Source organism: Ooceraea biroi, chromosome 1 (genome assembly GCF_003672135.1).
Source record: "Ooceraea biroi isolate clonal line C1 chromosome 1, Obir_v5.4, whole genome shotgun sequence".
NCBI lineage: Eukaryota > Metazoa > Arthropoda > Insecta > Hymenoptera > Formicidae > Ooceraea > Ooceraea biroi.
In genome coordinates, this window is record NC_039506.1 from 558,723 (window position 1) to 582,958 (window position 24,236).

General features: G+C 41.7%; 1 protein-coding gene across 1 annotated transcript; it reads left to right on the forward strand.

Annotated features, from left to right (window-relative positions):
• Positions 1-281: 281 nt before the first annotated feature.
• LOC105285447 lies at positions 282-21,794 on the forward strand. Its single transcript, XM_011349657.3, is given in 4 exon segments — positions 282-1,576; positions 1,579-2,019; positions 17,293-17,456; positions 20,165-21,794. Coding segments are annotated over 4 exon segments (1,635 nt in total). The 5' UTR covers positions 282-789; the 3' UTR covers positions 20,408-21,794.
• Positions 21,795-24,236: the final 2,442 nt, after the last annotated feature.

Consider the following 24,236-nt stretch of genomic DNA (forward strand, 5'->3'; position numbering starts at 1 on the left):
TTTCACGGTCACGTGGCGAGTATCTGTGTGTCTCTGTCTCACGCTACTCCCTCGCGCAATTTCCGATTGGTCGAGGGGGAAATTTGCCGTGTAGGGTGGGATCATCGTCCTCGTTGCACTCGATGGAAGTATCTCGCTCTGTTTCATTCTCATCGAAAGGCTCGTGGGCGTAGCCCGAGCACGCTCGACCCACGATGGGCGTGACAAAACCAACTGCAGCGATTCTGTTTAGTGGGAGAAGCTTTTTCGGCGGACACGCGGTCGCTCGCGACGTCACTTTGCGACGTGACGTCGAGCTGCCTGCTCGTATTGTCGGCCTCGTATAAAGATCGTGACACTCGTATAATCGCGTGATCGATCGGTTGCGAGAGGCGGTTACTAATTGCCGAGTGCGGATGATCGGTCTATAAATTAGTTATTGAACGTTCCAATGATACCTACGTGACACTTGATGACTTTCCAAGTTGTGCGAAGCGTCGCTGAGCTTTATGCAGGTACACATTATCTCTAGATCATCTACAATCGATCAGTTCAAGATCAGATAGTTAATCACATGAAGATTTCATGGTAATTAGTAGTAATATGTATCAGTGTTGATTTTGGAAACCTGATACATCTTCGTCGCTTTATATCTGCAATCCATTCGAACCAGTGTTTGTAGCGAAGATCATCGTATCGACTGAGTGAACATCCAAGCATCTAAATTTGACTAGGATAGTGCGGACGTTGCAAGAACATAAATCTTACCGGGAAGTACAATGTGTTAGAAACTTACAGTGGTCGCAGGATATGGCAGCTATGCATTACAACGCGCAGATGGTCTCAGAGGACCTACATCAGCATCCGCGGCACCTTTACAATCTTCAACAGAGACTGCAAGATCCCGGATCTTCGCCCAGATCGGAGGACGCCAGATCCCCAGTGGACAGCCGAGTGAGATCGCTAGAGGAAATGCGTTTCGTAGGTGCCAGATCACCAGATGTGGAGGACAGAGTAATCAGATACCACGAGGACGCCAGCAACAAGCGTTTCCCCAAAGATCACGCTGGACCGGCTTTTCCAGGACTCGACAATCCCAGCAGGAAATGTTTCAGCGACGAATTAGCGTCGAGTCGTTGCCGCGAGTCAGGGACATCCTCTCCCGGAAGAACGTCCTCGCCGCCAAGCTATATCCTTAGCTCGTCCAATCAACATAGCAACTCTATCGGCAAAACGTCCTTTTGTATCGACGCGCTTCTCGGTCGCGCGACAAAGCAAAACGAGATGGATCAGTCATCGGTTGATCGGCAGAAGTCATTTTCCAGGAGCCATGATGTCCAACCGGACGGTTTAAATCTCAGCAGTATTCAGGAACGGGAATCCCCCAATACCGCAAGATGCCCCGGGGACCAGAGGACCACCTTGGGGAATCCTCTACATCCTTTTACGCAACACCACGAGTCCAATTCACCTACTCTGGAAGTCCGAGAGAGACACTCCGCCAATCGCGAGGCCGTTCTGAGTGGTCTCCATTCAGGCGAATCTGGCCTGTCCCTACAACGTGGGCAATTCAGGCCTGAAACGGGGACCAGCGGCTACCGAATGATAGACTGGAGAACGTCGAGGACGACACGTCCGTCGACGTGGACCCTACGCGAACCGGAAGCGCTAGTCCTGGTAGTAACACTAGTCGCAGTCCCGCTTCCAGTCCTCCCATATCACCTGGTTCAGAAGATCCGTCCAGTAATGGAATCTTGGGCCACCAGAATCTCGCCGGGCCCTACGGCATGACCGCGGCGGTAGTCAGGCAGAATCAGGGTCTCCTACTGCATCCCGCGGGACCACTCATCCATCCTGGAGGACTGTACTATCATCCAGCCGGCGGCAGCGCCTTCCATTCGATACACAAGGAGGGTCAGCCGATTGGCCATCCCCAATCCGGAGGGCCCCATCCTCAACAGCATCACATCCATCCACTCCACCTTGAGTGGATCGCACGGACCGGCATGTTGTACCCTAGGCTGCCCGCAGATTTGGCTGGTGAGTAGATCGACGCGACTAATCTGATTAATTACGACTGTTTTCGGATATCTTGATCTTGATTGCGTGCTTCGCTCTCGATGCCATTGAGATATATAGAGAAGAGAAACGTCTGATACGGAAGTAAAAAAGTAAAGAAAATCTTGTTATGCTATTGAATTTGCGAGGGTATAAAGATCGCATCTAACAAGCGTACCCGAAGCGCACGTGCCTAATAATATTCTTATAACGTAACATCGATTACAACGAAAATTAATTTTGCTAATTATATCTTTCAGCTTTGATTGAAGTTTTTTAAATTAGATAATTTTTAGTATCGATGAGATAATAATAACTTATTACATATACAATCTTTTTGAGATTATATATGTAATCTTTCAAGATTGTATATGTATAACGCGTTGAGTATATTTAAGTCATAAATTATAAATTTAACATGACGCAAACAATGTCAAACGATGAATTATTATACATCCTTTTCTAGCAAAAGCATAAATCACACTCGAACTGAGTTTATCAATCAAAAACGGAATGCTGATGCGTGTAATTAAATAATATCATCGAGATCGAAAAGCCGAAGAATGAGACAAGCAATTAATCGGGCGATATCTGTTGAAGATCATAATAATTATCATCGCCATAAAAAGTGACGCAGGGTCGAGTTATGCTATTTTAGATAAGATAGCATGCATACAAGCTTTCGAATAAAAAGTAATATAAGTCAATAATAATAAATTACATATTTTAGACAATGAGATTTATTTTGATATGATACACACAATTCCTTTCCTATTTATTTAAAAAAGTCAATAAAATTAAAAATAATGAATTTGTGATATCAAATATTACTGCCAACTCACACACGTACTTTGAAATGGAAAATCACTTGTCTCCCTTCTCTGATTTAAAAACTCATATATTTCATACTGTTTTACTGTTTACGATAAAAATGTCGATAGTACATACCTGATTCTGAAAAATGGAAATTCCCAAATTCAATTTGCAAGCCATGCGATTTTTATCAGAATCGAGAATAAGATCACGAGCATTGTTCAGCCGGAAAGTGTCATTGTAAAAGGCGTGATTCGACCTTCACGTTAAAGCTATTAATCCTCTTTCAATACCTGATAAATTAGTGATTTGATAATAATTTGCGAGGAAATCGAACACAGCCGATAACGGTTGTTAAAGTCGATAACGATTCTCATAAATTGTTCTTCTCTAAGCCGCAGTGATGCTAGCAGTGCCAATCCCAGAAAAAATATGTCGATTACAAGCTTATCGCCGGCCGCGGATCTGTAATAAATAGTGAACGCGATAGCACAAAAATAGACGCGAGTCGATTCGATTTAACGAAATATTTGGAATCAGCTTCTAAATGATAAATTCACTAACAATTAATATCTAATATCTCTTAATTATCCGATTCTTTAATCCATTGGCATTACATGATATCTGCAAATCAAATTTCGCGAATGTAAACAGATAACAAAATCTTATTTTTTCGCGAATTTTAAACAAGAATTACTTTAACGAAAATTTAAAGACTGATAATTAGCAAGATATGTCGATAATTAATAGTTTGCATTGAAGTTGTTATAAGAAATGAACCTTTATGCTTATCGAAGAATCTGCGGGGAAACGCGTTGCGCAAAATCGAAATCCTTGCATGTGTGAGTGGATCGTCGAGCGATATCGTCGATCGACAGTAACTCATGCGTGGGAGGTCATGTTATGTTAGCTCTCGACGGCTATTACCAGCTATTAACTCGAAAGTGAGAGGCAACGTCGAAAGACAGATTGCCGCTGCGATGAGCAGATAGTACATGTTTACGTGTCTAATGTACCACTCCACTAGACCATATTGGTCGACTACTCAAATTTTACGATCCCGCGATAACGGCCGGTGCGATGTTCGTATGGTCGCAAGTGAACGAATTGAACGTGGAAAGTTCATACAAGACTCTTTATTAAGATTGTAAGATATTATAAAAGATATTACAAGGAAATAATTCTTTAAAATCAATCATAATCACTCTTTAGTGATGTTTTCATCTTGAATGAATATGTGAGTTTTAGAGCCATTTCAGATTTTAAATCTCTGATATGTTCTTCTCTAATTTCTTCAAATGGTATTTTTATTGATAAAATAATTTCGCTATTTCTTACTGAAACTTTTACAATTTCTCCTGACAAGTTGAGAGAAATCCAAGAGCATCTCTTTGTCCAATCGCGTCTGATCTATAGAACCCTTACTCACGAGGCAGAAGAAGTGCACCGTAGCCACTAATTCGCGAATCCCGCCACGAATCACAAAAGCCGTCTCAAACATCGAAGGAACGAAAAGACGAAGGCAGGTAGGAAGAAAAGGATACTATTATAAGTGGCGGCGAAGGAAACTTAAAAGAAAAAGGGCAAAGGGTTTGGGGAGGCAAGAGTGCACCGGAGGGACCTGGTTACCACGGTAAATTTCACGCTCGGAAAAAAGAGCCGTGGCCGCGTTGTCAGGCCAATCAGTCGGGGGCTTTTATCGAACAAATTGGTCAGTGAACGTATGGCGATGGCGGCGGCGGATAGTCCGGGACGGTGGAGGGACGAAGGGATGCAGAGTTGAGCGGCGGGGAGGAAAGGAGGGGGGAGGAGGGCTATAGGACGTCGCGGACACAAGTGGCGAACGGTGGCGGGTGCGCGGGGTATTCCTGTCAGATGATCCTGATTGGTAGTTGCCGAGCAATCCAGCGTCGACCAAAAAAAAGCGAAAAATCGAGCGGTAGCGTAAAACAAGCGCAAAAAAAGGAAAATCGAAAAAAAGAGACGGAGAGAGAAAGAGATAGGAAGAATGCACACATGCGCACAGGCGCGCGTGGCTCGCCGAAATAAAACGCGAGTCGAATACATCGACTCCTCTCTCCCCCGTCACTGCCAGTGTCCCCGTCGCCATCCCTAGGTATGCTCGATGGAGGCCATCGTCGGTGGGGTACACGGCTCGACTTGTTAAAAATTGCTGGCGGCCGCGCGCGCCACCCGCGCGCGACGTTCAGTAAATAAAGCGAGGGGAAAGGGGCGAGAGAGCGCGCGGGCGATGCCGGAGGTAGCAGAGGGGAACGGTAGCTTTTATTTGCGGAATATTTGTCGCGCGTTATGCCCGCGCGCGGCGACGCAACGACAACACCATGTTTCATCTATCCCGGGCCGCGCGTAACGGCGTATCGAAATTTAACTAGTGCGCTATAAACGGGTGTGTGCACGTGTCGGAAGGCCCGCGTATATCGCAAAACGTACCCCCGCACACGAACGGCATCACTGCCCCGCCGACGCCTCATCGGTTTCAAAACCCCATGTCGCCACCGACCGCTAGATAGTTATCCATATCGCGTTACGAACGGATGGCCCGCACCGCGGCCGTTACTAATTAGCGCGGTTCTGCGGCCATCGATTGCCACTGCTGAATAACCGTTGCAATAGCAAAACGTCGCCGCATTACTATTACTAATATTAATGGAATTATATGCAACAATATAGGAAAGTATATGGATGAGATTTCAAATACGAAGTACATAATAATTTGAAATAAAGGTCTGTGAAAATTGACGTGAGAAAAATTATTATTTAAATAAAGAAATCGAATTGGACAGAAAAAATTTTTAGGATAAATTAATACTATAAAAATGACTCTTAAAGAATCATCTTTTATTTTCTAAAATATACGTTTGAAAATTTTTGTATCTAGTAAAGTTGAAAGTTCAATATTAGAACGGTGTATCCTTAATGACTACATCGAGGAAGTCTGCATTAACGAGATAAATCAACATTATGCAAAATATGTTTTACTCGAAAAAATAGCATGTTTGCATTTTTTGTTACGCGCATTAAAATATCTGTATAACATTTTATTCGTATAACTTCTAAAGTTTTTAACTGACAAATGTATACGTCAATCAGCGGCGATCGACACTGGATCGTCGATGGTTGGCTTCTGGATTAGCGTGAGAAACGCCATCGATTTTCCGACAGTCACATGGATGCAATGATTAATTGCCCGCGCGAGTTGAAGTACAATTGTAATAATTACTGTCCCCGCGCCGGGCACACGCCGGGAAGAAATAAATTATTCATCGCGAATTTATGGCTTTTTACATGATACGCGCGCGCTGAGAAAATCCTTAAGCGTTTTAACAATATTAATTGCAGGTATCGATATCAACGGCAAATACATAAATAATCGCGTAGAGGGTGCGATAAATCTCGCATTCGATAAAACTGGTAGCGCGTGACTTTTATTTCCAGCATTGTATGTAAAATTTACATATTTTACATCAATGATTTAATGGCGGCGCATGTTTAATTTACCGATTATGGAAATGCAAATTTTTCGCGCTGACATTTTATTTTATATGCGATATCGAAACGTTTCTTATCTCGCAATATTGCCCATTGAATAATAGTTTTTGATAAAGGCAAGTTACAGAAAATTTAATATAAATATTAAATAAATATATGTATGCGTGTAGTTTCTCTAACTCACTTCGCGTGGGACCATTTTCTTTCATGCGAAGAAAGGACAATACAATCATGGTATTATATATAGAAATTTTTTTATTTTTCGTGAAATCTTTCTCTCATATAAATGCAAATCAGGTTATTCTTCTCTAATGGTCGATGGCCTGTGAAGGTATTTTTTTAAGTTAATGGGCAGGTTCTTGGTAGAGAGGGTGCAAACAAGATTATGGGCGACATTATTTGCCGAGGAGTGTCAAAGAAAAAACAGCACCTGCCATTTCTTTTTAGTGCTAACGGCATATCGCAAAATGGGATTAAATACTTTGAAAATAAATGTTCATAAATAGACAAGCCGCTTTTTGAAATTGACATGAAACTCGCAACTAACTGTGCACGATGCTTCTGCGCGATCGAAAGTTGTGCATTTCTTTCCTTTACTAGATCTATAAAAAATGTATTTTATCAATTAATGTAAGATTTTGATCGCATGTTTTATTGAATAAATTCTATCATATTTTTACGTCAATTTATGGAACAACAGAGTCGAGGAAATTATCTTCCCCTCCTTCACTCCTGTCCGCTCAAGGAACCGCAATTAAGGAGGATTCGTTTCTTCACGGACAGTCCGATCGGCAATTTGCCTTAAATTGATTTGACGAACCGTGAGGGTAGCGGCATGACGACAACCCGGTTTTTTCCCTCTTTCTCTGTCCTTCGTTTTCTCTTTTTTTTTCCTCTCTTTTTTCGAGCTAGTCCCGCCGGCCATACAGACGGGGAGAAACAATGGCGAGGAGATGGCGGCGGAAACTCTACCAACAAAAGAGGGATGATACTCGGGAGACAGAAAGAGCGCGCGCGCGCGAGGGGTTGGCGGATGATTTAATTAGTTAATTGTGCGTCATTCATCCGTCTATTCATCCCCTTCGCAGCCTCCCACGTCCCGGCATGCTGCCGCTCTCTGCCATCGCTGTCACCATACCGTTCCCATGGCAACTCCGCGGACTTATAGTCCGTTTAAACGGCCAATTTCGCGTTTTCGCCGGAGACTCGCGTACGAAAGCCATCCGCACAACCTCTCTGCACACTTTACTCGTACAGTATATACAATAATTATGTAAACACATAATATGTGTCACCTATTATACAACGATCACGATACAGAAATAAGAAAAATATTAAGAAATGATAAAACAATTAAATGTTGTACGTAAAAATAATAATATAATAGAAATGACGTGTGATTACGGGGCATGACGATTAGGCTAATAGAACCGGTTGAAAAGCAATGTTAAAGTGGATTAATTAAATCACGTAAAACGACGGAAGGAACACCTATCGACTCTCAATGTGTCACACTTTGTATTTTATGCTCTAACATATGGCGCGCCGATTGCGGGGGATTAATCCTATTTGTTCGGGATTTACAGTATTCCTATTAATTTGACCGCAGCGCCTATGGTATTCCAGATAGCTAGGTTTCCGCGGCTGATTGCACGGGGTATCACCATGGTTATCTACTTCCAGGGAAATTTAATCGGGTATTCATTTAAAATTACGCGATAAGAAAATTCGATGAGAAATAAAAGAGGGAAAAGAACAAAACGAATGTGTCAAATGTGCAAATTAAGATTTATCAAGATTAATGAAAAATTATTCTGAAAATTACTTATATTATTTGTAATCTGCATTTCAGGTACTTATGACAAAAGATTATATTTTTTATTTATTCAGAAAATTTATTAATTATTCTCTTTAACTTTTTTAATGTCATATTATTATGTCTCTGTTCTATGCCTTAATAAATTAAAATAAAGAATAACTTACTAATATCTTCGTCTCTTGCATAATAACACGATATGTGCATAGCCATAGCAATACCTACAACACTGTAACCACGAGAGAAATATTATAAAAGAAAAGTAAGATATAACAAAGGTACCACGATATATGTACATCAAAAGAGAAAAGGAATCTCTACGTTTATTCGCGAGAATCAAGTCACTGGCGCAAGGTTCATCTTGCCGTACGTGTTACATCGAAAACCGAGCTGGTCGCAGTCGTCGTAACGGTTTCAACCCTCGCGAGCGTACGAGAAACGCTCCGCAAGCGACAAGTTGGCGTCGAGCGAAAATCAGCGTCGTTAACGGGCGGCTCCACGGGTTCGACCTCGGGTCGCAACGACGACCTGATGTCGATGTTGTTTCCGGTTCGGGGTTCGAAATTAAAGCTCAGTGAGAGTGGCAGGGAGCATGGACGACGAGTGCGCGGGATAGTCGGAGGCGGGAGAGAATTGGTAAACCGATGCACTCGCTCGCTCGCGACCGCACGCACAGAGAGTATGTACACGCGCGGCTATATACACCGGAAGCCGGCGTCGGCGGCATCAGGTCCGCCTATAAGCGTATAGGTGGTAATGGCGTTTCTGAATTAGCTGCCAGCTAGTTTGGCCGTCCGCAAGCAAACAGATCTTGGTTACCCGATGTGTAACATCCCGCGCGCTCGCTCAAACGCACCATCCCGTGTCTATATACGGTCTTGCCGGTAATACTATTCGCGCAGCTACCTGCGTGTCCCTGTGTTTGTGTGGACGTACGCGCGTCGGATACCCGCCGGGGTACGTGACGTATACTCCTAGGCCGAGCTCCTTTTGCGAAATACCCTCGCGACTCTTGGGCGCTGGAAAAACCGGATAATTGTCGTCGCTGTAAAGCGCATTTCCCAACCCTCGTTATGGTGGTAGGAGCGGAATATTGAAACCGGACATCAATTATTACATGAAAAAGCTTAAAGATTTTCTACAGCCATGACAAAGAGAAGCAAATTGAAATTACGAAATTAAGCAACATTAAAATTGAAGATTGTTCTGGAAATTACAAACTCGTCTTCTTCGTCACTGTCGTGTGATGCGTTACAACAGCATCTGCCGATACTTGGCGCGACGCGACATCTCGATCCGGGAAACTCGCGGGGAGCTTGCACCGTGTCCGAGAACGCGGAAGAAGATGGCGAATCGGGGCGAGTCGGTAGGAATGCACGCGGCAAGAATAAGAAGTAACATCGCGGATGTTTATGGCGTGATTTGTGGCGAGCTCGCGAGCCCGAGTTCGGGATTAAATTCAGCCATTTCGGGTAAGGAAAATAGCCTGATAAAACTTGGCCAACTTTTCCCGGCTTCCGGCCATCCCTCCGCTTCTTCCCCTGGATTCTGTCTATCGCCGTCTCGCTCATCTGCCGCGCGATCGTCCGTTTCCGTCCCTATCTACGACCACCTCCGGCACATCCGGGGTGGCTGCGGAGTGGCGAGCGGGGTGGCGAGACGCGGCGGATAGCGACGGTTACTCGCCTAGATTCGTTTAGCTCGGATCTGAGGGGCAGATAATTCGGGGGGCGGGACACGGTGAAGGGACTCCGGGGACCGCGGGCGGGGCTTGCCGGCGCCGCACACACGCGCACGCGACGCCCCGCGCGCATGCATATACACACACAAATTTACCATCACGTTCGTCGTACGCTCGCACACTCACACGCGCACGGGAAGTGCTGTGTAACGCAGACACGGAAGCAAAAGCTGAGAGAACGCACCACCAACGAAGTCGTTACCAACCCCTTCGCTCACTCGCCGTTTCCTGCCCACCCTCCTCATCCCACCCCTTCCAGATTCTCTCTCGCGCACTATCCTCCACCATCTGCCCCTCCTGCGTCCCCCTCGAGACGAGGAGCGCGCGCGGTGCGAGCCGGACCGAGCGACGGAGGGTACAGCGGCACGGTTAGAGGTATACACGCCGATTTAGGACGCTAATTCCAATTTGCAATTCGCTATTGGGTAATTGCTGCCCATTAGAGGGAGGCCATTTTCGGCTGCTAGCGTGGAGCCGCGTCCACGACGGCTACTGCACCCATGAGAGCGAAACGAGCGCAGATCGATACATCTCCGAATAAAAGACGGACCGATTACTATTTCCGATAAACGCAGTGGTCGCTAACTAAAATAAATTTCCTGGTTCGGTGATGAAAAGAACCAAGCTAGTTATCTTTCTGTCTATATACAAGCTTTTATCATCTTTTACTTTATTTTATCTAACAGTCTGGAATTCAGAGCAAAGAAAATTTGCGAAAAGTTTATATCGGTAAAATAAATTAAATTATATTAAATATTCACGAATAATCGATTATACGAAAAATTGTATAACATGATAATATTTTTTACATATTTATAATGTGTATATACATATAGTGTGTACAGTAATTATTATACCGTGGAGAATACATTGCGATACTTTTTCATCATGATACAGAGCATCCGGGTCATTCGGTAACCCGCTACCATTCGAACGACCGACGCAAAAAGGACCAAAAACGAAGGCGAAGTTCCTACGAGAGCCCGGGTTGAGTAATCAGTTTTAATTAAGCGTACCCTTCGCTCGGGAGTTAACGAGGATAGTTACTCGTTAGTCCGAGATACCGTGCGATTCGCCGACCCTAAAAAAAAGGTCGCGCGAGATCCGATCCCGGATCGTCGGGAAAAAGAGTTATACTCAGATCATTAATTTCGTAAGTATTACATAATAGTCGCACTAGAAAAGCAGCTCGATTTGATGTTTTAAATCGTTGTGTTTTGAAAATTACTGCGTGTTATAAAAAGGTTATTAAATAATGAGAAATTAAAGAAAGTTATTATTTTATGTTAATATTCTTAATTAATTTAAGATTATGATCAAGATCTGATGACGATTAATTTGATTGTTTCTGAATTAAAATTATACAAAAGCCTTCGATACATCGACTTTTTTCATTATCTATAATCGCGAATAACGCGATATAGAATTCGTTACGATACCTACCGCATTGCTACCCCTCATTGCGGCGCGAGGGTATTCATGCGATCGGTAGAGAGAATACTTTTTCGGGGGGTTAAGCTGCAGGGGGGCGAGATAGCACAACGGGAAGGGAGAGTGGCCGCTTTAAGTACAGATAATAGGTGGTGTTTACCGCCGTGATGATCGGCACGATTTAAGGGTCCCGGGCATGAAGCGGCCGATGGGACCCCAAATAAATTAAATTATCATGATAAAGGTTCCGTCCACCCCCCGCGGCATTCCCTCGATATAAGAGCGCGAACGGTAATTGTCCACTCGATAAAGTCGCCCTGTTCGTGTTTACCGACATCTGTCACAGTTTGCGCATTTCCCGATCCCGATCGACGCGCACTGTGCCAAACGATCAATTTAGCGGGACACGGTGCATTCTCCACATGTCAACGAAATTGGGCCAATTCGAGCGCAAATGTATCTCGAAGGGTTGTAGAAATTAATTGTAGAAATTAAACATAAAAGCAAACGCCCCTTGAATTTATGCAGAATTGACGTGGCTGGCAATATATTATAAATTTTGGAAGAACCTGGAGGATAGCGTAATGCATTTTGCGAAGATGGATAAATATTCCTTGTCAATCTTTAATAGTTTTCTTTAAATTTTTATTATTGCCATAACACGCTAAAACACGTCAATACTTGTCACTTTTGTTACTTTGGTCCTCGATTATTTTTGTCGACTTCACAATCGCACGATACACTATTATGCTGAATTACGTTTATTTATTTAGTAAGATAAGATTGTTTGCAGTTAGTTAGTGCCATAGTTAACGCGACACCACTATGATAGGGAGAGAGAGGGTACCACACCGTATGTCAGTTGCCAACCCCTCGATCGCGACGGATGAATTTCTCAGTGCGCCTGTATGTATACCATAAGCGCCGATGGCTCAATGAATACTTATCACGACGAGCTCAGTAATTTGGCGACGAAGGGTGCTATAATTTATGATGGCTATTTGTCCAGTCACTCTTCTCGTTTCTTGGACTTTTAAAGAATAATGGACGTTACTCTTAAATAGGGTAACTTAGGGTATGATGGCCATACGGAAAAGATGGCCAATGGCTGTAATTTTTACAATAATTGTTAAATAGTACATTTTGGTACTCAATCTCAAAGATAATTAATATTTACAGTAGTTAATATACGTACACTAATCGAAATAACAATATTATGAATAATATCTAACATTTTAATTTTCGATTACCTGCATAGTTTTTCATGTGTCTAGTAAAAGCTGCTGTAATGTGAAATACATTATAGTTTAGCTGTCGTAATCAACATTAGATACATAATAAAGGTATGTAACTTGTAATTTGAGTTATAATTTGTATTTACGTTATCATTATTTATTTATAAATACTATGGCTATCTTTCCCTCACAGTTTGGGTAAGATGGCCCACTTTTTTCAAGATAAGTTAACGTATTTTAATTGTTAACTTCTTTTTGTTTATTTATCTGTTAAAACATTATGCGTTTTGTTTATTTATGTGTAAGAGTTCAGTTGTCAAATATATATTGTCAAAGAAATATTGTCAACATAAAACTAAATATGTGAAATTATATGTATGGTTAACTGTTAAACCATTATACGTTTTATTTATTTATGTATAATAGTTCAGTTATCAAATATATATTATAAAATAAATATATTGTCAAATAAATATTGTCAAAATAAGATTAAATATGTGAAATTATATGTATGGCCATCTTTTCTCTAAAAGTCAGGTAAGATGGCCAATGCTTATGTGTAATATTTTGATAATATAAAAGTTCTAGTAATTATTTTCTCTTTAATTTCGATAGTATTACATACTTTAAGCTTTAGTGAAATAATATACCAAACGCCATTAAAAAATAACAGAAATAAATGTATGTTTTTTGTATTTAAAAAAACTATGGCCATCATACCCTAAGTTACCCTATACAAACTTGATCGGTATTTTTTAAACCGTGAATTAAAATTTTGTGATGAATGTAGTAAGTAATAAATTAATGATTTGTTTGCATAATGCTTTAGTAAAAATATGATTAATATAAAAAATAGTAGGTTTCGGAGAAAATTAGTGTTCGAATCTTATTGAAAATCAGAATATAAAGGAGATAGAGAGAACGTACTTGCGATAAATTTTAATCATTTCATACATAAAAATTTACTTCGATTAATGTTGTTATTTCTGATACATTATCATTATCGCCTGAAATCAATTATCAGGAATTAAAATATTATGAGAAATAGATGCCTGATCTTTATCTCGGTCCTCTCGACCTTTTGATCATATTGACTAAAAATGATTGTAGATTAAAATACACTGATTGATTGCGATATTAATATAATCGTGCGCTGATCATAAAAAGTTAATTAGTCACAAAATAATTTTATCTTGAAGATTAACGAAGCGTAATAGATGAAACGTAGCTTTTTTTCTAACGTTGAAGTTCTACGATAATATAGGATATACATGTAATGTAGAGTCATGAGAATCTAATAGGCACCGCATGGATGGTACCCAAACGATGAAATTGAAAAAAGGACATAAAAATAAATCATAACACCAACGGCACCGCGCAATGGTGCAAATAATAATTGCTACGAATCAGCGGGGAGGGAAATCATTGGTCAGGCCATATGTGCCCAGCGGGGGGACGAAGGGATCGCACTCCACTTCGTCTAACGATAAATAACCCAATAAATGCTGCAGTCTAAATACTAACAACTATCAAATATAGTCCCCCGTTTCTCGCACGCGACGATTGTTCTCGTGAATAATCGTCAAACATGCTTCACGTATACATCGCGTTTTCTTTTCTAATAAAGTGTATTCAAGAAGGATGAATTATTAAGCTCTTATAGTTTTTTTATGATTTTTATAGTAGTTATATATTGGGTCGTCCGGAAAGTTCGTGCCGATTTTGAAGGAAAATTCAAAGGCAACATTTTTTTATGTCGATAACTATTTATTGACTTATGTATGCACCGTTTTGTTTCACAACCTTTGTCCATCTTTCACGCAACTGGAAGATTCCATTCTCCCAGAACTTCTTAGGTTTCTCGGCGAAAAACTCCTCAAGGTGGTTTTTTATGTCGATCAAAGAGTTGAAGTTCTTGCCGCTAAGAGAATTTTGCAAAGACCTAAATAAGTGAAAGTCTGAAGGTGCAATGTCTGGTGAATACGGTGGGTAAGGTAGCACATCCCAGCCAAACTCCAACAATTTTTGTCGGGTAGTCAAAGAAACATGAGGTCTGGCATTGTCCTGATGGAACACGACGCCCTTCCTATTAGCTAATTCTGGACGTTTTTCCTGAATCGCTGTCTTTAATTCGTCCAGTTGCAAGCAGTACTTATCTGCATTTATCGTTTGGTTGTGTGGTAGGAGCTCATAATATAGGATTCCTTTCCAATCCCACCAGACACAGAGCATGACTTTTTTTGGATGAAGGCCGGCTTTCGAAGTGGTTAATGCTGGTTCATTTCGCTTACCCCAGGATCTTTTTCGTTCTACATTGTTGTAAATGATCCATTTTTCGTCACCCGTCACTAATTGCTTCAAAAATGGTACGTTTTCGTTGCGCTTGTACAGCGAGTCGCAGATGGAAATGCGATCCATTACATTTTTTCGGCCAAATTATGCGGAACCCATACATCATAGCGACTTACGTAACCAAGCTTCACTACATGATCGTGGACAGTGGTTTTCGATATTTTCAGTATCTCTGCTAATTCGCGTGTCGTGTAGCGCGGGTTATTCTCGATCAGTGTCTTGATTTGGTCATCATCAGTGGTAGAGGGTCTGCCCGAGCGTTCTTGGTCTTTAAGGTTAAAATCACCAGCTCTAAACTTAGCGAACCACTTACGTACGGTTCTTTCAGCTAAAGCGCCTTCTCCGTAAACAGAACATATCGAATTTGTTGCTTGTGAGGCATTTTTGCCTTTCCGGTAATAGAAAAGCATCAAGTGTCTAAAATGTTCTTTGTTTTCTTCCATCTTCAAAAGAGTACAAAACTGACACGAATCAATTTATCTGAAACAACTTTTTTCCTAAAGATGCGTTGAAATGTCACCTTTAAGCATATGTATATAACTCGTATGTTTTCAATAACATTGATATATTCAGACATGTTCCAACGCCATCTATTAAAAATCGGCACGAACTTTCCGGACGACCCAATACATTATAACACATTTTGTTTTCAACCGCACATCTTCTCAATTATCATTACCAACGTTGCATACATGTATCGTAATATATATTTTTTAATATTATTAAATATTATTAATACGTAATATGATATTATTAATATCATAATTATATATATTTTCGTTCTTGGTTCGATATAATCTTACATAATGCTTTTATTCGACTCGGCGACTCTCTCCATTTTAATGTTTATTCTTTTCTCAATGCTCGTGTTGTATGCGGCAAATTTGCGAATGCACGCGTGAAAGGATCGCCGGATAAGAGCGATAATGCGACACGAGATATCGGGGGAAACTGCCGTCTATTTGTGTATCGGGCGTGAAATCGCGCAGCCCTATATCAAAATACTCGGGAGTCTCTCTTCGGGGGAGAGAGCGAGGAGCGTGCGTACCTGCTCGTACGCAGCTTAGTGAATCACGCGTCGAACGATAATCCGAATGCGCTCGACTAAACGCCGCCATGTGTACAAACACTGACAGCCGGTCACGCACTTGCTAGTTAAGTTACGAGGGTGCTTAGGCCAGTGACGCAAGACACAACCCGCTACTAATCGTGGAAACCCGACGGACATGACGCTCAGCAACAACAAAAACACGTAGCAAAACTAATGGCGTACCTTGCAGCGAGATTCAAAATTTTCGATTGAGCGAGGGTATCTGTTAGAATTTGATATTCCTGCAAGATAGAATTATCTTTCGATTATTTTTCAAGAGACCCGTGATTTTTAGGAAGATCCCTATATATATTTAGAAAATTTAATTATTCTCGAATTTTATTTCTAAATAACTTATTTTACGTTTAAAGAACAGTTGCAGTGATTCTAGTTATTGTAATAAAAATTGTTTTAAAGACTGTACTCTTGCAAGAAGATAATATATATATTGTCAATATAACATATTATTTCTCATATTGCTATAAATAAATTAATAATTAATAATAATAAATTAATAATTCATATAATCATTAATGACAAAATACAGCTCTGGCTGGCAAATAGTAAACAATATGCATACATCATTTGACATGCTATAACGCATCCGTATCACGTATCAATTAATCACAACGCTATCATGAGATTGTATTGATAATAATTTCGTCAGGCTCCATTGTGTCCTACGCCTATGGTGCTATAAGTCGGCGATTCTCCCCTGACCAAGAGTCATTCACGAGGCTAATTGCAGGGGCGGCTTTCCGCCCTATCGTCTAACCCCAAATCATCCCCCGTAATCCATAGGGATTTACACTCGCGATAATTGCATTAGCATTCGATGATTTTTATTGGATCCTCCGGCTCACAATAACGAATCATTTTTGCTCTCCGAGCTGTTAGCCGGACTAAAATCGCATTCAATTTGCGACGTTTATCGAATAACCGAGTAAATTTAATAAAGAAATATCCTTTAACGGAAATATTCGTTATGGCAAAATCAATGTAACATTCGTTAAAAATTTCCGATCATTAGTATAATCAGTCGCAGTTGACACGCGCAATAAAATAAGATATGAAATTGGCACTTCAAAATTGTTACAAAATTCTGTAAAATAAAAGCTTTACGCAGATTCGTCTCATGATTGTGGAATATAGAATAATTTTTTAATTTATAAGACATTGTCGCAAATTGCTGTTGCTGCTACTTGATTATAGTACGATTTATAATCTCATATGTCTAACAAGTGGACTGTTCTTTTTTCTGTAACAGGTTGCGCGGCGCAACACGCGTTGCTGGGCAAGACCAGAAGGCCCAGGACCGCTTTCACGTCCCAACAGCTTCTCGAATTGGAGAAGCAATTTCGACAGAATAAATACCTTAGCAGACCGAAGAGGTTCGAGGTCGCGACGTCGCTAATGCTCACGGAAACGCAGGTAAATTGAGATAAGAATGTTGAATTGCGCATTTACTTTACTCGATATCCGAAATTCGAGTCTGAGTCATCTCTGAATCACCCATGGCGTGATAAGTAAATCGCGATTAATGATTTTTATTACTCAAGTCCAAGAGGAGAGAAATGTAATACGAATCGTGAATCATCTGCGATTTAAGATCCATGATAAAGTTTCGGCGATAAACGTGACAAAATGAGCAATCGAAGTCAATTCTACTGCGAAAATGGCAAAGAACATTATGTGGCGAAAACTGAAGCGAGATTTATTTATAATTTTGTCATCACTTGATTATCCAATTGTCAAAATTAATATGTAAAGCGATTAGAAACTAGACAAAAGCTACATACTACTTAGCATACTATCTTATTTATCTATTTTCTCAAATGCTTTTTGCATAATTGTATGCATCAGCTTGACGCGCGTTTATGGAAATTGTTCAAAAATCGGATCGTTTTATTTTACATGGGCCAAGTTAGAATCGAGTCGATGTTAAGTTAGCATCGAGAGACTAGAAGTTGAGTGACATCGGCCGGTAAATAGCGTGGAAATGGAAATTCGCGAGGTCGCGCTCGCGCGAGGAAAAAAGAAGAGCCTCGAAAGAGAGAAAATCCCTTCGAATAATCCAGCCCGCCCTTCCACCATCCGGTGCCGTGTGCACGCGAATCTCTCTTTCTCTCTTTCTCACATAGTTCAACCACTTAAACATAACTCCGAAGCTTACGAGCCCTGACGGATCGCTCGGCAAACAGACGTGAAAGTCTGAGTTATGGTGGGGCTCAGTCGCTGATTTGTTTCGATATTTAACCGATTCCGCCTCGCTCCTCGCCTCCACCTTCCACGGTCTCCTCTTCGTCCTTGTCTCCTTCTCGGTCCTGTTTTCCATTTCAACGTCTGAGTTCTGCGTTTGCAGAAACGCGATTACCGGCGATTTACCGTCCAAGCGCGAGCACCACGACGAAATGCGTCGTGATGTCCGACGAAGAACACATTCATGGAAAAAGGCGAGAATTGCGTACTTCCAGTAAATCTCCCTATTAAAGTTGCAACCTTCGTCGTTGTCAAGTCAGACGAATATGTTAAATAAACTTTTCAAAGTTATTCACAACGCGGACATTATCCCAGAGTCGCTACTGTCATTTACAGTAAAATTTTATCAAACGCGTTCAATTTATTGGAAGATTCAATGGAAGGAATGTCTTTAGCGATTATCGTGATGGTATTATCGCGAGAGGAGCGTCATCGGTGCCCCATGATTCACCGTCGCTTCGGTGTCCCATGTCGATTAATTTCGGCACGCGAGATAATTTACAGCTCGATCTATATTCTCCATCCCTCTATCTCGCTCGCTCTCTCGTCGCATCGGTTTATCGGCAACAAATATTTATTTTCGCCCGTCACTTTTTTCCCACCTTCGATCCATTTTTTTCGATCTACTCACTCACGCGTACGAGTCGCGTTCTCTCGCTCGCTCTGCTCCTCAACCACCCGTGAATTTAACCCTCCCCCGCTCCCGCGCTTGTTTACCTCGCGCACTGAATTATTTGTTAACGCCAGGCGAGTGATTTACGTAAGTCCCCGTCATAACGTTTCGTCTATCAAATTATCCAGCTGATCGGAAAGCAATGGTGCTCGCTGTTGCCTACGATAAAATTCGTGCTTTGGGGGAAATAAGTGTTTTTACTAAACATTTTCCATTTTTCGATGTTACACAAAGCAGATTCTGTTTTAGCATCGAAGTATTAATTCAATCAAAGAAAGACACGTTTTCGAAAGATAACGAATCATTAGAAAGATTGCGATACGTTGTATCACCGCGCGCGCACCAACGTACAATTTTGTTGCGGCAATTCGGATTTAGGAATTAGTTCCGTTAAATTGCTGCGAAATCGCAGTGAAAATTGAGCGGGACATCGTTTCCCGGATTCTCCCATTCGTATTCGTACGAGGAAGCTGCGCTCCTACGCGAAGGGTAAAGATATAATACGGTCGGTGTGCCTGGAGGGGATTGGCTCGGGCGCATGATATGTTGTCCGAAAGATTTACATCGTTTTCTTACGATTGGGGAGGAAAAATCGAGTCTCCCTGTATCTGTCTACCTGATTTACGGCGTCTCGCGGGGTGGCTCACGTGACGTTGCTCGTGCACTTATAGGACACGCATTCGCCAAATTAAATCGGGCATCGATCGAACATGGGGATCGAGATCGCAGCACTCACTCGGTAAATCGTCAATCCCGATAATTAACGTTTTCGAGCGCACTATCAACAGGAAATCGAAATCAAACTAGAAAACCTTTCAATTTACGAACGTATTTGCGAAAAAACTTTTATCACGTAATAATGGAGTGGTTAGAAAGTCCAAAATACTTGAAGAACCGACTATTTCTGGATTGATATTAGGTCATAAGTTCTTGCCGATTTTGAAAGTTTTTTTTATTAAAATGAAATAATCGATAAATCAATCAAAGTATTTTCCATTATTTTATACGACTTTTTTCCATCTTTCTGGCAACATGTGAATACTACGTCGGAAAAAGGAGTCATCTTTTGAGGCGATTCATTCATCGACTGATCGGCAAGAACTTATGCACCCCGGCTTAATATTTACACTATGAAATTTTCCATTCGCGTGCGGTAAACAATCTCGATAAGTAAGCGCGATATCGAATAATTGCGATTTTGTTGCAGGTGAAGATCTGGTTTCAAAATCGTCGAATGAAATGGAAGCGCAGCAAGAAGGCACAGCAGGAGGCTCGCACGAGTGGAAAAGCCGAGGACGCCGGAAGTGCGAGAAGCACGGAGCGAGATACCGGAAGTGACGCCAGCGTAAACGCACCTGAGACACCGGAGGAATCTAGAGGAACGCTCCAAGAAAGTCAGAGAACGGGAACGGACCTTCAGGAACCTTTGTATCGGCCTTATGTGGTTTAAAGGACCAAAATGAAGGCGCGTTTAATTCGTAGAGGATCAATATTTCTCAAAGAATCGCAAGCAGTTGTGCCACTTACTTTATTTTACGTATCATATAATTTGACAACATACAGATGAATCAAAATATTTTTCAATTAATGTCATTAGTTGATTAAGGAAGAAAGGTCGACCAGACAAGAAGATACAGGAAAAATCACGGATGATTTTTGATCCTCTAACGTGATTAAACAAATGTGGTTATCATTAAGCTGATTGCTCCCTAGAAAATTAATTTGTTTAGAGACAATTGTTTAGGTTACTTCGAAATCGCATTCGAATCTTCAGATTCGATTATTACTAACTAAGTTTCGCTTGTTGACTGTGCGATTGTTCCTGTATAAATAAGTTCACTGTGAAAGGAATAGAAACTTTCCGCTTTGCTATCTATTGTGATATAATTTTGATAGTCGACTGTGAGTGACAGCAATTGGTTGCCATGACTTACCATCAGGGATTGAAATCGGTGTGACATTGGTAATTTCAACTATTCTTGCTGCAGACGATACGACGATAATACAGTTAATCATCGTGTTTCTATCATCATATGAAGTAACACAGGGACTATTTTGCGTCGAAGTCATCGAAATTACACCGATTCCGACGAGTTGTCGATTCCTGCTTATTATCGACTTCCAGTTTTCTACCAAAAAGAGAAGAAACAAGCCGATCTCGTGTATATATCTCATCTGCATAATTTACTATACCAAGATTCTGTAAATAATTATGAACGAGACGGTATTCATGATCATTAGCGATACCTCTCTTGTTAGTTACGATTATTAGACACATTGGGCGTAATCGCCGGTCCTAGGGAGGCGTCTTGCTCAAAGCAACGGGACACATCGTGTAATAAAATTATCTCTCAATCTCGTCCGCCGTAAAAGGCGGACTTTATCATGCATTTGGTGCATGTTTGTGACGATTACTAAAAAATCCGTACACCGCGATCGTGTAACGATATACAGGAGTAAGTCCGCTTCGGGATCTAGGAAGCCTCGAGACGGATGCATTTTAATCTAAATCCGTCGTGTACATAGACATTCTAGAGACTATTTATTCTGTGTTCGCTCGGCTTGTAAGATAGAGACGCCAGATAGACGCTGGTACCGCGACGTGTTGTTAATATAAACGGTGTAAAGGGACGATACGAGGAACGATGGGTCTGTCTGTCCAGGTATAAGCGTTATACGAGTATCCCGTGCGAATGCGCGAACGAGGAACATGTATTTATGGTATACGCGATGTGAGTGTAAATATTATCCGCATAGGTTCTAAGTTAGTGAATGCGATGCAGATACACGGTATGATATCGCGAGAAGTTCCTAAATAAATTATGAAATCGAGCAAACTTGCTGTGTTCTTCTTTCCCCATAAAAATGTCATTCTGTTCCCGTAATCATCCAAATTTAACGTTATTGTAAATTCAAACGGACCATTTTACGCTTGCACATATGCTATAATATTTGTCTAATAAGATAATATGAAAATGATCTGAAAGTGTGTAAATTCTTCGCAGAATCATACATTTTGTACCTATTAGAAATTAATTTATCAATTTTTTATTGAAGAAAATTTCTACTTGCAAGACTAAACATAATGTATTGGTTTGCTTGCATTTTGTTTGCATTTTATCTTTGGACAGCGCATGACTGTCTAAATCTCAGATTTATCTACAGATATTTATCAAATAGAATCCATTGCTACTATATTTATTATGTACCTACGATACTTACATAAGAACAAAGTTCAAAGCAGTTTATTTCGACGTTAAACAAATTTGCTTCTCCAAATGACTTTTGCAATAAAAATGCTAAATCGCTTGGCGCACCTGTTATGTCCAAAATATCAGATTTTACTTTTCAAACAATAAATAGTCCAGGTCCGCTCATGCCGCGTATGCGAGAGAGCTGGGTCTCTCATGTTATTTGCATGATAGCCGCTGATTGGTATATGGCTTGTAAATGAGAGGCTTCATCCCCCGGCAGATAACCACCCCTGAACAGGCCTGACTGCCGGTGTTCGATTGGAGAATCGAACCGCGTGTTTCGAAAGGCACCCGAAAGGAGCAGCGCCGCACCGCGCCATCAGTATTTATGACATGCTAATCCCCAGTTACGAATTCCGCGACATTCCGCGGGATCTGGCGGCGGAGAGCCGCTCGTTCGGAAAACGTCACCACCCAGCGGAAGGGCGCAAGGAGGAGGCAAAGTCGTATTTGACGAACGCGGATCGATGTCACTACTTGCTACGTTCCGCATCCCTGAGCTGCCATTTCCTTTCTCCACCGAGCACCAGAACCATTATGTGAAAATCGAATACACCGAGTTGACGAATTGAGAAATTCGATGGAAAAGAAATGAATGAGCAACATTACATAAAAACATAGTCTAAAACTAGATAAAGAGATATCTAATTTTTTCCGAAGAAATAAACGCATATGTCCAAATAAAATAAAATAATAATAAAGTATACTTCTTGACAAAAGCGATATCATACACGTCGAGTTTCGATTCAATCTTATATGATTCCTATGGTATTTTACATTCAAGATTTGAAGAAATCAGTCAAGTCAAATTCGATCATCAAACATTATTAAGACTGCGCTACGGATATTCGTCTGAGTGCTCGAATTTCCTCGCTTACACGTATATTTTCCTCGTAATCTCACTGTCGCGCAGATTCGTCAGTCGATTCGTCGATCTTATTACCGATTCGATTGCCAACTCGTCTCCCCATCCCCCGTTTGTCGTGTGCCATTTCAATTTTTCGTCTTCATTTTTCACTCGTGAAAAATCCGTGGCGAGAGCAACTCGAGCGAGCTTTACTCGGGCGTGATTATTTGCGAGGAAAAATCCGGGATTGCCCGGACGGGCAGGCAAGACGATCTCGAGAACGTTCTGGCATGGCGCCACATCTCCGTTTACGCCATGGCGCGACGTGGCGGAAGAAGGAAATGGCCGTAAAGCTTTTTCGAGGAATGTGCCGCCGACACCCGTTATCCCGCGAGCGCGAAGGCGCGTTACCGCGACGCTCTCGAGAGAATTAGCATAACGGCCAATCCCGCGCTTCGCGCTTTCTCCGTATTCCCGTTTTCCCGTTTTCCGGCACGCGGGGATTTATTCGAGCGTGATCTCGCTCACGGGCGCGATTTACCAAAGAACGAGGGCTATCTTGAAAAGATTGAAATTAAACTGGTCAAATTAGATAATTCGCAGGACACATAGATATACGTGCGAAACGTCTAAATAAAATAAATAAAAGTCTATAAAAATGAAATCGAATAAAGGGACTATTTTACATCCCTTTCGCACCTTACGGTTAACGGAGATTGTATTGTTTTTTTTACTGTCTGTGTTTCCGGAAAACCTCTGCGCGGTATCTCTCCGTCTTGAACGACAAAACATATGAATTCCAGCCTGGAATCATGTCGATCTCGCTCCGTGGTTCTCTCGGTGCCGTTCATTCAACGGACGTTATAGCTCGGTTAGCTGATTTCGCTCCGTATCTCCTAATTGAAGCTCGTCCTCATCGAGAAGGAAGTCGAGAGTCGTCACGGTTGCGGTAGAGGATCGTGAAGACAGGGTGCCGCGGGTGGATGGGACGGGACGGGGGAGGCAGTTCGGAAGGACGTGGCGACGACGAGGGTAGGGCACTCATGTTTATATGCATTGTATTGCTAAAACCCTTTTAACCGAATTACATTTAGCGATTCTAGTGCCGCTTCTGTGTCTGCGTAACTGCCCTGCTCCCGCACCCGCCACCCCTTCCGTCCTGCTCACCCCCGGTTCCA